Source organism: Acomys minous, assembly GCF_964271855.1.
Source record: "Acomys minous genome assembly, chromosome: 2".
NCBI classification, from domain to species: domain Eukaryota; kingdom Metazoa; phylum Chordata; class Mammalia; order Rodentia; family Muridae; genus Acomys; species Acomys minous.
The window spans coordinates 21,851,672-21,867,547 of NC_140484.1; the positions used below are offsets into that span (position 1 = coordinate 21,851,672).

The following is a 15,876-nucleotide window of genomic DNA, read 5'->3' on the forward strand; positions in this document are numbered from 1 at the left end:
AGGTCCACATAACTCCTGAGAAATAAACTTCTACAACATGGCCTATGACTGAGTGTTGTACACTCTTTACAAGCGTCTTCTGCTGTCTTGGTTTCCTTTAGACACGGTCTTGTATGGACCTGAGCCTGGTCTCCACCCACTTATCCTCATGCCTCAGCCTCCTAGGTGCCACTATGCGAGAATCTTTTTGATCAGCCTTTCATTAGCGATTCAAACTTGAAAGCTGCAGACCAAATAGATTTGTGTGTGTGTGTGTGTGTGTGTGTGTGTGTGTGTGTGTGTGTGTGTATGATAAAAGATCCATTTTTGGGGTCATGTTTTCCACTGCATACTGAAGAAACATATATATATATACACATATATATGTATAAAGATATTTTGAAACTTTGCAAGCCCTAATGGAAGAGAGCAACGGAGTTGAAATTAGTCTCCAAGCTGACAAACTAGAAATAACAGAAGTAAGCCCAGAGCAAAAATCAACCAGCAAATGGTACTATTCAGCAAGAACTAATTTGACAGTTATTAGGAACCTTTAAGAGGCTACAAACTGAAAACTAAACTCCAACTCCTGCTTAAGACGCCAACTGAAAGTTGTCATATTAGCTGATGGTCTTGTGTGACTCCAGGGGGAGATGCGGTATGAGACGCTATTTCAAACAAAGAAGTACAACAGCAATCAAAATCAAGTTACAATCACAGCAGTAGGGGTTTTTACTTTCACAGGTCTACAGGAGCCTTAGTTGGGACCCTGTGTATTCTGGAAGAAGAAAGAGGGTAGCATGTATTGACTTTGCTTTTATCTCAAGCTGAGTCATTTGTCAGATATAACTTCATCTCCACCCATTAAACACTTTGAGTATTTTACATTCCTTATATGACACTCAACTTGCCACAGTTACATGTTATTCTTTACTTATTTCATGGACACAAATCTTGCCTCCTTGTTAATTATACAGCAAGCAAGCTGACTGGCAACACTTCAGTGGCATCTTCCTTCCATAACACCTTCAGTCTATGGGGTACAGCATGGGTATGTGGTAAGCGTGTGTCGGTGATCTCTCATGAGGCCCTGTCATGCAGTCACAAGCATGGAAACCATGCCAATTCCACATGCTAATCTTGGCTCGGTTCAATGTCTTGGGAACAAACCATGGAAAATGTTGTCCTGCTAGTGTCTGGACAGGGCAGGGGGCACATCAGAGTACAGAAAACTTCAATCCTGTGCTGCTGCTCCTGCTGCTGCTGCTCCTGCTGCTGCTGCTGGTGGTAGTGGTGGTATTCCTTACTGTGTAGACAATGTAAGTTCCATGAGAGTAGGGATGTATAGCTAGCACCAACTTTCTCCATGTTACTGTTTCAGACTAGTATTCCCACATTGTGCGTTTTCCTTCTATTACTCATTTGAAAGCAATCCCCACATGTTAAGGTGATAGCAGAAAACGATGCAACATTGCCACTCAATATAGCATCCCTGGAGGCTGAAGGGGTGCTCCTCTGAGGCCTGCTGAGGGTGAATGTGAGGGTAGAACCAGGAGGCTGAAGATCAAGTAGCGAGGTCACTGGCCGGCTAGCCCTGGTCTGAGGGCTCACTGTAGAGGGACAGTGTCTACTCTCTGTGACCGAGCAGCCGGATGTCAGATGGAGCTCTTGGCAGCCCCCGGGCAATGGAACACAACCTTGCATGCTCACTGTCTAGTTGGTAGCTTCCTGCCAGGGAAGGCTGCCAGGCAGTGTGTGACAGCTGTGTGGTGAGCAAGTCTCAGAGGTTCTCCAGTGCACTGCCGTTTCGTCCCTGCTTGTCTATGTATCGTGGGAAGTCACGGGGAAGTTTGGATGCTCGGGGACCCTATTTTCCACGGGCTTTCATTTCTCCGCTCTGCACCTGCCTTTCTGTGTCTTTACAATGGGACACATTGAAGAATGGACTTTTCTCTTCTTGTCGTCAGCAGAAATCTATTTGTTCTATATGTGAATGTCTGTGTTTCATTATGTTTCCAAGCTGATTTTCAACACAAGCATATTTACTTACTTGTCAGAATAATTGACACCTCTCATGGGTTATTGCTAGGAGAAACTACCCAGCTGCATAATTGTGGGTTTTGAGTTTGTTGTTTGTTTGTTTGTTTGTTTAAGATTTAAAGATCAGCAAAACGGCTTAGTGGGTAAAGGTGCTTGCCCCCAAGCCTGAAGACCTGAGTCCAATCTCTGGAACCCAAATGGTGGAAGGACAGAACCTACAAATTGTTTTCTGATCTCCAGACCCACAATTGTAACACACATACACTCACCTACCCACTATCACATGCAAATAAAGAAGCAAGTGTAAAAATTTTAAAGATAGAACTTTAGCTAGTTACTATCTTTGCAAAAATAAACTTTAAAATATTAGTGGTTGTTTAACTCTTAGGGGATTTAATTTTTCTGTTTACTCAAGACAGCTACTTTTGCTTCATTTTCTTAGAGTTTCTGACCTCAATCTTCTACCAGCAGATGTAACTGGATGGTTATCTTAGACTATTCTCTAATGGCAAATGTGAAAAGTTAAGAATGAAATTCTAGACTTTACCTTTCAGCATTATTCGTCCAGTGGATCCTCCGAAGGTACTGAGAAGACTGTTTCTTGCTCCTAAAGATGTGGTTGCCTCGAGGAGAGAACCGGTGACGTACTGAGCTATAGATGTCCTTTGGAGGGTGGCACGGTACTCACACTCAGTATCTCGCACACATTGCTTTAAGCACGGACCGGCTCTAATCCTTCCATGGGCCGCCTCAGAGGCCGGAAGCTGTGTGGAGCAGTGGAGAAGAGATCCAACCGTATCTTCTGTTTCTTCTCCTCTTCTCACTGCACTGTAGATCTGTGAATAGCACAAAGCACAGGAAGTATTAATCTAGTTTCTTAGAAAAGCAAATTAACTTGTTGACAAAACGCCAGGATGACTTATTAAGAAAGGAGGCTCAGGCCGTCTAAGCACAAACACCTTTGAGCTCTGCACGCATGCATTAACCTGAACACTCTACAGACGCCGTCTATTTGGAGAAGCTCTGTGTAGTTATGAAATAGGCCATTCAAACAACTCTGCTATCAAACAGAGCACTTAAAGTTGCACCAACCAAAAATACATTCAGCTCGAATTTCTCCTCCTCCACAGGAGAACAATGTTCTGTAGAGCCACAAGGACAAATCTTTCTCTCATCCTGTGGGGCTCTCCTGCATGACTGACTCTGTCTGTCTGCCTATTTCCATGATTCCATCTGACCTTCACAGGAAATTCTTGTTCCACAAAGAAAGTAAAGTAAAGTTGAAAGGGTCGTGGGGAAGGATTTCACTCATGGGCATGTGCTTCCCATCTATCAGGTAGCATCGAAGTACTTGATGCTTTGATGCTTTTATTCTCTTCCTCATGTCTCTTCTCTCATGTTCAAATAGTTAATCCCTGTACTGTATTTCTGCTCTGTCATTTTCTCAGGACCCTTCTTCTTGGATTCACCAAGGATGATCTGATTAGAACAGGTTCCCAACCTGTCTTCTTCCAATAGGACGTAATGACTAAGGTAGTTATTCGACGTGGACAGAGTGTGCTTCCCTGTGTCAGAAGACATGGTCAGATGCCGAGGGTAAGGCAGACTGCTTGCACCGTGGCACTTCCGCATTGCTCTGAAGAAGAGGCCCGGCCATCATGGAGCTCAACAATATTGCAGGGAGGTGTTGGTTTGTGTGAGGTGCTCTGGAGTCTTTTGGAGTCTTTCAGGTAGCGTGTGAACAACATGGAAGAAATGTCACATGGCGGGACATCTTTAGCTTTGTAAAGGAGGCAAGAAGGGACACTACCTGACAATGAGTTCATCAATGACACCCTGAACAGTTTGCTTTCCTTTAGTCACAGTTTCTGTATCAGGTCTGGGGAAATCAGTTTCTCATCTCACAGAGATGACAGCCTGCAATGAGCTGGTGACTGCGTGACAACAGATGTGCCTTCGTGGTGCTGTGCGCTCCATGCCTCATCTTAACTATGGTTCTTAAGAGGCCCCTGGACTATGTCCTTGTGAATCCCCACAAGAACCCCAACCCCCCCCCACAGCTTCAAACTGGGCTAACCTAGACATACACTTTGCTTCCCCCCCCCCATGCTGATGCATCCTTGCCACCTGGAGTCAGAGTGAGAATTCTTAGCTTCATTCTCTGATATTAAACTTCTGAAGACAAGTGTGTCCAGTTGAATGATATGTTGAGGTCGCATCCAGATTCTGGGGGATAGATACCTGGTTTTGCCTTCACTGGCCAGGGAACCGGTCATGAGCGTGAGTAAGTGACTTGAAGGTTTTGGGCCAGGTTCCTCCTCTGTAAAACGGGGCCAATAATGCCCCTTCCTGGCATTATTGTGGGATCCACTAAGGAGACTCACAAAGCATAACTGACTTAGTGCTAAGAAACAGCACCCATTACTATTGGGTAACTCTCTAGGAGAGGATGCACTCCTCCTCAAGGGATGATGGGAGGTTGTTAACTAGAGAGCAGAGTCTCCGTTCTTCAGCATGATGTATTATTACTGTGCTTCATGCGTGGCTGGACAATGTCACCCTAACCGTATCTGGGCCAACGCAGAACTCAGGCCACCACTTTCTTCTCAATGTCTGCCTTTCCCTAGACATTGATGTTATTAAGGAAGGAGGGCAATCTCCGTTTGTCACCCTGTCACACATACCGAACCATACAGGCAATCCACACCACAGTGAGTCCCACACAAGCTTTTCAGGACCAACTGGTCCAGAATGTCACAGGCACAGGAAGGAGTCCCCCATGAAGACTAAGAAAAGGTCCATGTGGAAAGCAGGGGATAGCCTGCAGCTTAACAAGCAGTTGTGACCCTGGCGACAACAAGCGGGGAAGGTAATTCAAGAGAGAAGCCAAATGATGAGACTAGAAGATGCAGACTTTGTCCTGCTGTCAATGGCAGATAGAGCAGGGTGTGCAGAGCAGAGACTGGAGGGTGTTAGCTGTGCAATGAGGAAGGCCAGGCAGCCTGATAACAGAGAGCCTCTGCTGTTAGAGCAGAGCGTTCCAGGCCTTTAGAGGGCGCAACCCTTGACACTTGGTATTTGTTTGTTCTTAGAAGAGGAATGAGGCTTAAAAAAGTTTTGTTTAAAACGATGCACAGACTGTCCTCAGTTACTAATAGGTTGCCTACTTTCTTTTCGTGCCAAGCTGCCCCACAGGCTTACTGTGCCCACAACCATTGCTTTATGAACTGTACCTATTATAACACTCCATGGATTCCTAACGGCCCGACTGGTCCTCTCTCCAGCTTTGCCAATGTGTTTTTCTCAAAACCTTATATCTAGAAGGAATGGCAGGACATACAGACTCCTTGATCACAGAAACTTCAGCACAGTAAATAGCCACCCTCCTGGAGATTTCTACTGTTCAGAGGAATATCTGCTACAAAGGCTGGAAAGAAGTTTACTTTGTTTTGCTTAACTGGATATTTGAGTGTTTGTCATGTTGTTTGATCAATAACTGTTTTCTAAAAGGCACTTAGCCTATAGGCAAAGTGTGGTCCAATAAAACTTGTTCAAATCTAGTAGACTTTTCTTATTCCCAGTTCCTTGGTCTTTCCACCTCCACAACTCTTTTAGAGTCCTTTTTCTCATTATCCCACAGCTCCATCGCCACCTGTTCTGTTTTTAATTTTACCGTGCCTTCAGGATAGTTGCAATGCAATAGGGAAGTGCCAGTAAGTACCTAATATGTAGAGGTCATAAAGTGATAGCTACAAGCCCGATTCAGGCATCAAATCAACTTCATCAAACATTGTTTCAATAGCAGTGAAGTCTATATATGCATGAGAATCTTCAGCATTCCCTGAACACCTGGACAGTCTCGTAGCACCAAGCCTCCCACAAGACATCACATGGAAGGATCTCTCTACTGTCACATGGAGCAAAAGTTTTCACCAGGTGGCATCAGTCTCTACCTCTCTTAGCTGATCACATGTGTCCAACATCTGGTTATAAACATGTAGATTTATACAATAAGTATGCACGGAGCCTCTCCAGTGTGTCCTGCCTACATTCTTCCTGGGTTAATTGCTGAGTGTATATGGAGAAAGCCACCCTGTACTCTCAAAGGCCTGTGCCTCGTGCTATGCAAGCTGCCAACTGAGGGAAGTGACCAATAGTCTTGTCTTGATGTGAAGCACAGTGACCAGCCATGACCTAATATCCCTAGGAGTGTAGTAGCGGCACTCACGTCTTAGCAGTCACCAACATCTATCTCATTAGACTTCAGGCTCGCTCAACGGGAGGGAGACCATGCCTGGTACTAGATACGTGGCCAACTATGTAGTGGGGCTAGTGAGGCCATGGATCTAAGAGGAGAACCTACCACTACCACTTTACTAAACCAGCACATTCCTAAGTGTTAGAACTAACTACCTACACACAGACCTGCAGCTAAGTGTAGCTCTCACCCCTCATCAAAGAACCTTCTCTTCGCAACAGATGGAGATCATTATAGAAAAACACAAGTGGTCACGATGTAGAGAACAGATGATTCTAGGGTGCCCAGCCAGTGGATACATCTACAACACAAGTCCTGCACCAAAGGCTCAGGGTGCATCTTAGAAAAGGGGACGGAAAGATGGTAACAGCCTGAGAACCCAGGAATCAATGTGTGGGTCGGCGAGACTGTGTCACCTATGCATCACTGGGAGGCTTCACCCTTGACATCTCAACAATATGGCTCCTAGACAAGATCCCCCACAAGGGCAACAGCAATAGACATGCTATTGTGCACGTGGGAAGTCTCACAGAGTCCCACCCCTAGACAAAGAGCTACAGGCAACTAAGCAATGCTGTGAGCAGAGTAAAATTAGTCTTCCCGAGGGATAAGCTCCTTAATTGGTTATCCAATACCAAGCGGTCAGTCCTGGGATCAAACACATACAAGTGACACTAAATGAACTTGGCAGGTTGCGATTATATAATTTGTGTGTGTGTGGTGTGTGGGGTGTGTGTGTGGTGTGTATGTGTGTGTGTGTGTGTGTCTGTGTGTGTCTGTGTGTGTTAAAAAGAAAGAAAATAGTGCAATAGTGCTGAGCCATGGAAAGGGTGATAGTTAATATGGTAATAATTAGGAAATGTCCCCAAACCAAGTTACCATCTCATTACCAGATCATTCCCTTATAAAAGGGAAGGAGCCTTGGACATCTGGTATAGACACAGCAGGAAGAGCAGTGCTCATTACTTAACGAAGGCTCTGGAGCATTGCTTTGCCTCCTAGCTCCTGCCCCTGCTTCCCAGCTGGGTGATCTTCCCTGAATAAACCGTTGCTGTGCCTGCTGAACCTCAATGCTTTTCTCTGCACTATATGGACATGGACACGTCTGCCTCATAACGCTGAGGCTGGAATTGTAGTCTCTGATAAAGACCATGCACCATATAGCATCCGGTGACAGAAATGGTGACAGCAGTGACTGTGCTGACTGTCGTAGCTATAAAACTTGCTGTGCTTTCTCTCCTTACTAACTTTGGCTAGTCTTGTCACTTGCTTCCCCAGTGAGAACTTACTCATGCAGAACCTTACTAAACTATTTTGATGATGGGGCTTGCTCTCTCTTGTTGCTTCAGGCTTTTCAATAACCACCACGTGAAGAAGCCCCAGTTAGCCAGATAGCAGATGAGACTCTAGCTCAGTTGCTGCTGTCATGCCAGCTGCTGGTCTGCCAAGATGCAGCTTTGCGGTGAAACCATCCTGGTTCCCAGGTCCCTCCGCTGCCAATCCAGTTGCTGCCACAGATGCACAAGACAGCCACATAGATACTGCTCGGTCCAGACTAGAAGAACAGCCAGGTAGTTCACAGACTCGTGGAGCAAGTAAATGACTGCTGTGGAAAGCCACTGCGACAGACGTCAGGTGAGGTGTTGGCCATGTCTGTGCTGGCCCCACATGGTAACTTATTTAGACTGATCTCATTTTACAGGTGAGAAACATAGCCAACCTCACACAGCTAATGAATGGCCAAGCCAAGACTGAGTCACATTTATCCTGCTCCTTTACCTAGCTTTATCTGTTGGCCCATGCATGGTCACACAGCTCAACTGTGGGATTTATGATGCCACTATTATTTGGCAAGCAGTTTCAGTGATGCTAACACTGATGTTGTTTTTATTCCTGCTTTGCCTTTTCATGCTAAGTTACTTTCTGAAATAGTCACGTTATGACTAACTAATGAACAAAAGTGTTTCCTTTATATGGAGATTTATAGTTTTAAAATCACAAAGTGAAGAAAACATGTAAAAGTTTACCCACTTGATTAATGTGGTAGGAGAATGTGCTGAAAAGGAGACAGACTACTGCCCTACATGGGTCAATATTATTTTTGAGATAAAATGAACATGTCACAATATAGCCACCGAAGCTTGCTAAACAGCCATGTGTTCCTTGTCTCCTTCAGTGGTTTAACAATCCGTCCCTACTTACTGAGTACATATACCATTCCTAGCAAACTACTGGCAATCCACAGAGAAGCATCACGTCAACAGGATGACGGCAGTAAGCAAGCAGACCAAATAAATTAATTAAAACTTGGCAACTGATAGGCATGATGGTCTGAGTTCAAATGCAAAGAACCCATACAGAGACAGTACACGTCTGTAGCCCCACTGGCCCTATGGCAAGATTGAAGGCAGAGACTGGGAAGTCTTTGAAACTCACAGGCCAACTATCTTGGTCTACACAGTGGCAAACAACAAAAGATTCTCTCCTGTATTAAAGTACAGGGCAAGAACTGAAATCCAAGGTTGTCCTGTGTCTTCCACACACATACACTACTACACGTATAAGTCTACACTCACAAATATGAACATGTGTACTTATATCACACACACACACACACACACACACACACACACACACACACACACACACACACTTAACTCACTTGCAGACCAGACTGACCTCAAACTCACAGAGATCTACCTGTCTCTGTATCCCAAGTACTAGGACTAGAGGCATGCACCATGATTATATTTTTTATTGTAAGACTGGGCTGGGTCTACAGAGATCCACCTGCCTCTGCCCCCGCCAGTGTTGAGATGAAAGGTGTGCTCCATCACACCTGGCCCAGTATTCTTAGCGTTGGCAACAGAAGGGCAAGCCAGACTGTCACCAAAGTCCTTTAAGAATTTCTGTTCTTGCCGGCAGTGGTGGCATATGCCTTTAATCCCAGCACTCGGGAGGCAGAGGCAGGTGGATCACTGTAAGTTCAAGGCCAGCCTGGTCTACAAAGGGAGTCCAGGACAGCCAAGGCCACACAGAGAAACCCTGTCTCGAAAACAACAACAACAACAAAAAAAAAAAAAAAAAAAAAAAAAAAGAAAGAAAGAAAAGAAAAGAAAATTAAAAAAAAGAAAACAAAACAAAAACAAACAACAACAACAAAAAGTTCTGTTCTCAGACGCATATTCATCTTCCTATGCTGGGAAGGAGGCTGTTAATTGACCTTCATACTGCTTTAAATTTTTAAAAAAAGATTTGTTTATTTTACATGTATGGGTGTTTGTACATCTGTGTGCCACACGCAGGCAGAATCTGCAGATGCCCACAGAGGGCACTGGATCCCCGGGAACTAGGGTTACAGCCACTATGTGAGTGCTAGGAATTAAATGCAGGTCCCCTGGAGGAGCAGCTGGCGTTCTTACCCATTGAGCTGTCCATCCAGCACCAGCTCTGGTTCTTATGCTCCCTTCCTTCTTATCAGTGCTTTTCAATACCAGTAGTGACTTCAGTACATCTATTTCCAACGGCACCCATGTCCTCCCCCATAATATGCTTTTTAGGGTATCCTGGCCTAGAATGTCAAAGTTATTTGAGCTCTGCTAATCATAAGTTAACAGGTGAGTAACAGTGTGGGGGCTTCCCTTCCAGAATGCAATAAAAGTTGTAGATGGCGTATTGGTTTGGAGTCCCCTTTTACTGGCCTAATAGAAACCTCTCTTAATGGCTGGAATCTAAAAGCAGTGTTAGAGAAAATTCTCAAAGGTTGAAGGCAATTTCTCATGGGTTGTAATTCAAAGGCAATAATGAAAGAGAACGACCAAATTGCCAAGGGTTGAAGAAAAACAAGAGGGATGGTGACTGCAGTGGCTTAGAGACCTAACGCTAAAGATGGAGAGTCACATTTTGGCAGCAGTCTGTGTTTCCTCTGCTCCTGATTCCACATTCCATTCCAGAGTCTGTGTGGAGAATTCCATTCTCCTGAGAGGATTGAGACCATGCATAAGACACTGACCAAACACGATTCCAAAGAGCCAAAAATAAAAGTTTTGTGAGCACCATGCCAGTTAGCTGGGGTTGTAGCATCGACTTCTACAGGAAGCGAGCTGAACCTTCATTAACCGTGGGAGACTCTCAGGAGGGTAAGAGGATATCCCACTGGTGATGAGCTGGGAATTTCACAGCAACAGATGCCCTTCCCCACAACTCCTTCTGGTCCACACGGCTTCCTTTGTCTGGTCATTAGCAGGAAATAAGCATTTTCTTTCCGGTGTGCTCCAACCACACTCAAAGCAAAGCCTTCTAGTGGTATTTCTTATGAACCATGAAAGTCACTGTTTGCTCTTTTGCCATGCTGTGGGGACCATCTCTTATTAAACCCCTTGCTTTTAGCACAGGGACACACTGCAAACACTGGAGAGAGAGGATACAATGGAGAAATAATTGGAGCCTTATGGCCTTGGGTCTCAAAATAAGGGCAACAGACCATCAGTGGCAGCAGCACCTGGGAACTTGTTAGAGTTGCAATCCTCAGCTGTGCTGAATCAAAAACCTGAGATCCCTTCCACAGGAGGAAACATATACCTGGTACTGTAAAATCTGCCTAAGAACCACCAATGGAGGACTTCATAGACCTCACAGGTAAATGAACTACTACCATTCTGCTAAATAGACATCGTATCAAACTGCCCTCGCGGTCCTATCTCAGTATCTGTCGATGACTGCCGCTCTCATCAGCGAAGTTTCCTTGTGTAGTAAATGGCAGTTAATGTAGAAACAGAGAGGGGGGGGGGAGAGAGGGGGGGAGGGGAGAGAGAAAGAGAGAAGGGGAAATTAGTGAAGAGTGCTCAGCTACTACTGAGATGTCTGTATTACCCCCTCCCTGTTCATGGACCATTTCAAGAGCTGAAGATTGGAATTGGAGAGCACCCAACGCAAAAAGTGTCTTCTGGGCCTGCGCTCATGAACTCACGGCCACCGTGGTGCACTGCGCATGATCACGCTGGTCAACATTCCAACGGGGCTGGCGTGGGAAGGGAGATGGCAGGGGAGGGGTGCTGGGGAGGGAGGACTTCTGAATCCCCTCCCTGAGCTGATCATTGATAGTTGCAGTGATTAGGAGAGTCAGTTTTCTCTAACGTTGTGGCTCCCAGTACTTCCGACCTCATTCCAGTGGGTGGTTCCACACCCTTATGTATGTGTACAGCACAAAGTGAAAAAAGAAAACAAAAAGGTTGTAAGGGGGTGGGCGAGTGGGAGGTGGATCCGGAAAGAGTTGGGAGGAAGAGTGGTGGATGAACGCATGGATGGAATTATCAATCAGTTAATTAATTAAAATATCATATTGCAAACAAAACTCTGGAACCAGAACCCAGCAATCTGTGTTTAGCTGGCTCTCCACAGGATTCCGATTGCTGCCAGCATTTCAGATCTGCTACCATGGACTTGAAGAAGACATATTATCTTTCCTCTCTGACTGCGCTCCTCAGATGAGCCTTCCCCTCCATGCCATCCTTCTAGAATGAGCCACAGAGGGCACTGCTGAAACCCTAGTCATCTCCCATGCGTCAAAGCTTCTGGGTTTAAATCCAGCATGGGGCAAAATTAACAGTGCCTGCTAGAGGGCGGGGCATCTCTTGCCTGAAGTTACTCATGGCTCGAATCTAACGGGCTGTTATACAGGAAACTTCCAGCTTAATATCTACTGAGATGAATCACGCCTGAGATACTTATCCTAATGGGATGAATCATGTCATAATGAGAAAACCTAGCTGCCAAGGAAGCCTCTGGAAAAGAAAAAAAATCAAATTAGGACAAATGGATTATGTGGTTAGGTTTTCGATGTCAGGCGGTGAATCAGGCCCACAGAAGGGGCTGAAAGGCCTGCCCTGGCAGGCTTCTTGTAGCTCTATGGAGCAGTGGGTCATCTAGTGAAACACATGAGGACAAAGCCCATGGAAGACTAAAAACAAACTTCCACAAACACTGTGGCCCTGTTCCCTGGCTCGGAGTCCGGAGCCTAGTTCTTGCTAAGCTGTGCACATGGGAAGCTCTGAGGGACAGAAAGTTCTGGACGTCCCACTGCTCAGGGATGCTGCAGGTTCTGAACAGGAAGAGGGGATCAAAGCCAATGATGGGTCCAGGCTATGTGGTTTCTGTGTGCTACTCCCTTCATGGACAGAATCCTTGCTGCCCTTGACCCATTTTCTAACCCTCCTCCTTCTGGCCAGCCAGAAAAAGCCATCACTGCCTCTGTCTTCACAGTCCTGAGGGCTCCTCAGCCTGTGTCACTGGCTTGTGGACCGACACCCCATTTCTCTCCTCAACTTTTTTTTGTTGTGATACGTGCTTAATTTTTTCTTGTAGTTAACATAATTATACATGTATGTGGGACGAGATGAGAAACTTCAGTGGATCTACACAGCATGTAAAGGCCGAGGCAGGGTCACCAGCATGGCTGTCTCCTTGTCACTGCTGTTTGAGGCCTTTGAGCTCCTCTCTCCTGATTCATCTCAGAACACATGAGAAGTTGCTGTAAAATTGGTCTCTCCCTCGGCCACACTACACAGTCCTTATTCCTCCTACCCAGGTGCATTGTGGAACCTGTTATCCAGCTCTGCTTAATTTCTTTTTCACTCGTCCATTCCAAACTTTTAAACCTCTCCCACCTGCTTTTCCTTTCAGACCAATTGCTTCAGTGTCTACCATGGGGAAAAAACATGTTACATTTCTCTTTCTCCTCCTAGCTTATTTCCTGGTCAACCCCCCTTGCTGCAAATGACAGGCTTGTGTTCTTTGATGCGGCTGGATGATGCATACACATCTCTTTATCCATTCATTTACCAGCGGGCGTTTCTTTGGACTCGTCAGCTTACACTTTTGTAGATAATGCCTCAGTAAATGCAATGGTGTGGATATCTCCTTGATATGCTGTCAATTTCCTTTGGGTGCATATCCAAAACTAGGACAGGTGAGTCACATTAGAGATCTATCTTAAATATTTTGAGGCGTAAACTCACTGTTTTCCAGTATGGCTACACTAATGAACATTCTTGTTATTTTAGAACACTGGTGGCACTGTGTTGAGAGGCTGTGGAGCCTTTGGGAAGCAGGGTCAGGCTATCTGGAGCAAATGGGTCACTGGAGGTGGGGGTGGGGGTGGGGGTGGGGATGGGGTGTGGGGGAGGGCTGGAGGTTTGTAACCCGATCTTGCTTCTCATTCTGTCTCTGGCTATTTCCCCAAGATGTGAGCAAGTACCCTCACCCTCCTGCCTGCATGCCTCCCCCCCACCACGCCCTCTACCATGCTATAGGTTCCTCACATGCCACGCCTCCCCACACCTCTCCCATCAGGCCACGCCTTCCCCACCATGCCTCACTTTCCCATCGTACCTCCCCTCCCCTAGGATTCCTTACCTTTCCCCATCTTGCCACGCTTTCCCCATAATTACAGTCTGGACTTTCAAACTGTGAGTCACAATAAATATTTTTTCTCTCTTTAAAAAAAAAAACCTATTTGCCCATCATAATTGGGTGACTATTGTTTTGCTATTGGCTCTTTGGCTTCTTATGTACTTCAGACGTTAATTCTTTGTTAGACGAATAGTTTGAGAATCCGTTCCCTCAGCCTGTTTCTGCTGTTTACTTTGCCATGCAGCCTTTATTATCCCACAAGGCCATTTTAACATCATATCTAAAAGGTCCTTGCCCATAAGGGATATCTCAGTGTTTTCTCTATTGTTTTCTAGTATTTCCATGGTTCCCAGAAATATATATATATTTGACTTTTGCATATGGCAAGAAAGAAGGAAGTTCTATGTTTATGCATATAAATGTCCAATTTCCTGAGGACCATTCATTGGCAAGGTTGGCCTTTGCATAATTAATGTCTGGAGGACCTTTGCAGACTATCAGCTGGCTTGGTTTTGTGTGTTGATTCCAGGGATTTTCATTGTGTCTGTTTGGTCTGTTTCTAGGATTTGTGTGTGTGTGTGTGTGTGTGTGTGTGTGTGTGTGTGTGTGTGTGTGTATACCAGTGTTGTGGTTCTGCCTTGTCTGAGTCCCTCCTGAGCTTTTAATGCTGTTCCACCTGAAGATGGCCTGAGGTTGAGGTGGACCTGTTAGAACATATTGTTTTGATCATCAGAGATGGCTAAGTAAGAAGAGACCTTAGGGTGGGCAGTAGGAATGTGCTCTTTGCACCATATAGACCACACTGGACCCTTAAGTACCACCATCTAATTGGAACAGGCAAATTGCCTCTTTGGATTACTCTAAGATGCAAAGAGAGAAATTAGCTGTCCAATTCTTTGTCTCCAGTTTTACCTGTATCTGAGTAGTCATAATGCCTAAATCTTTTCTGTGTGTATGAGGAGAGGGGAAGAATCATTTTATTCAGAGGCTTAAAAGTAGGAAGGTCATCATAACTTGAACCTAGAACACATAACAGGGCCTTACAGGCAGAGAAGATCTCTCTGGCAGAACACCCAGGCCACAGACAGGAGTGCCCACCTAGAGGATTTTTTTCTGGAGAAGTTCTGACTGCATCCAGTGAGGACATGGATACAGATGAAGATGAAATCTATGCCCCCAAACAGCTTCCCTGACTGGACTCTGTTCACTCATTCACAATTTACTGGATGTATATGTTGTGCCTAATAAGCTGCCAGGAGATACTGACAAAATGGTCACTAGACGTTTGCCTGCTGTTTGTTTTTTGGTCTTTGGGAACATCACTTAGTAGCAGGGACGGTGGGAAGTTTCTGGATGGTTACAAAGAAGTACGCACGATATGTTCTGCAACGTGGGAGCACAGCACGCTTCAGAAACAGGAGTGTCTCAGCAGACCACAGAAGGCTTCTTCTAAGAAAGAGAACACTTTAGCACAACTTGAAGGCAGTGACAAAGCTGGAGGAGTCAGGAGAGACAGAAATGTCCTACGTGGAGAAAACGGTGTCTAAAAAATGGTTCCATATGATTGAAACCCCCGAGTCCTTGCAAGCAGATGCAGTTTGAGTCAAGAACCAGTTATTCTCATAAATATTTTCTTCTTTATCAGAAAAATACATCCTATTATAAAAGAGATAAATACTTTTTTAAAAAAGCTTTCTGAGAGTTTTGCACATGTTTTGATCATATCTACCCAACCCTGTCCCAGCTTTTCCCCTATCTAGCCCCCTTCCTTAACCACTCAACTTTAGATCTCTCTCTCTCTCTCTCTCTCTCTCTCTCTCTCTTTCTCTCTCTCTCTCTCTTCCTTTGCTTCTTTCTTTCTTTCTTTCTTTCTTTCTTTCTTTCTTTCTTTCTTTCTTTCTTTCTTTCTGAACCCTTCAAGATCAGTTTGTGCTGCCCAAATAATTGTGGGTACGTGGCTTTCCACTAGAGCACAGTCAACTTGGCAGGAGCAACGCTCTTACCAAAAGCTGTCTCCCCTCTCCCAGCAGCTAACGATTGCTAATAGCTCTGGCAAAGAACGAGACTGTGAGCCCAACTCTCCTCTTTGATGTAATTAAGTATGTCTTGGACTTGCACAAGTTTTGGCAAACATTATCTAAACAAACTACTAGGTCAGTCCAGCTGAAGGCTTTACCTCCTGTACCAGA

General features: G+C 45.2%; 1 protein-coding gene across 4 annotated transcripts in view; it reads right to left on the minus strand.

Annotated features, from left to right (window-relative positions):
• Positions 1 to 15,876, minus strand: part of PLCE1 (phospholipase C epsilon 1) — a 284,075-nt gene that overhangs the window by 152,991 nt on the left and 115,208 nt on the right. For all 4 annotated transcript variants that reach the window (XM_084754874.1, XM_084754873.1, XM_084754875.1 and 1 more), the window contains one exon: positions 2,567 to 2,855. In XM_084754874.1, the coding sequence (XP_084611000.1) occupies positions 2,567 to 2,855 (289 nt within the window). The remainder of the gene's footprint in view (positions 1 to 2,566; positions 2,856 to 15,876) is intronic.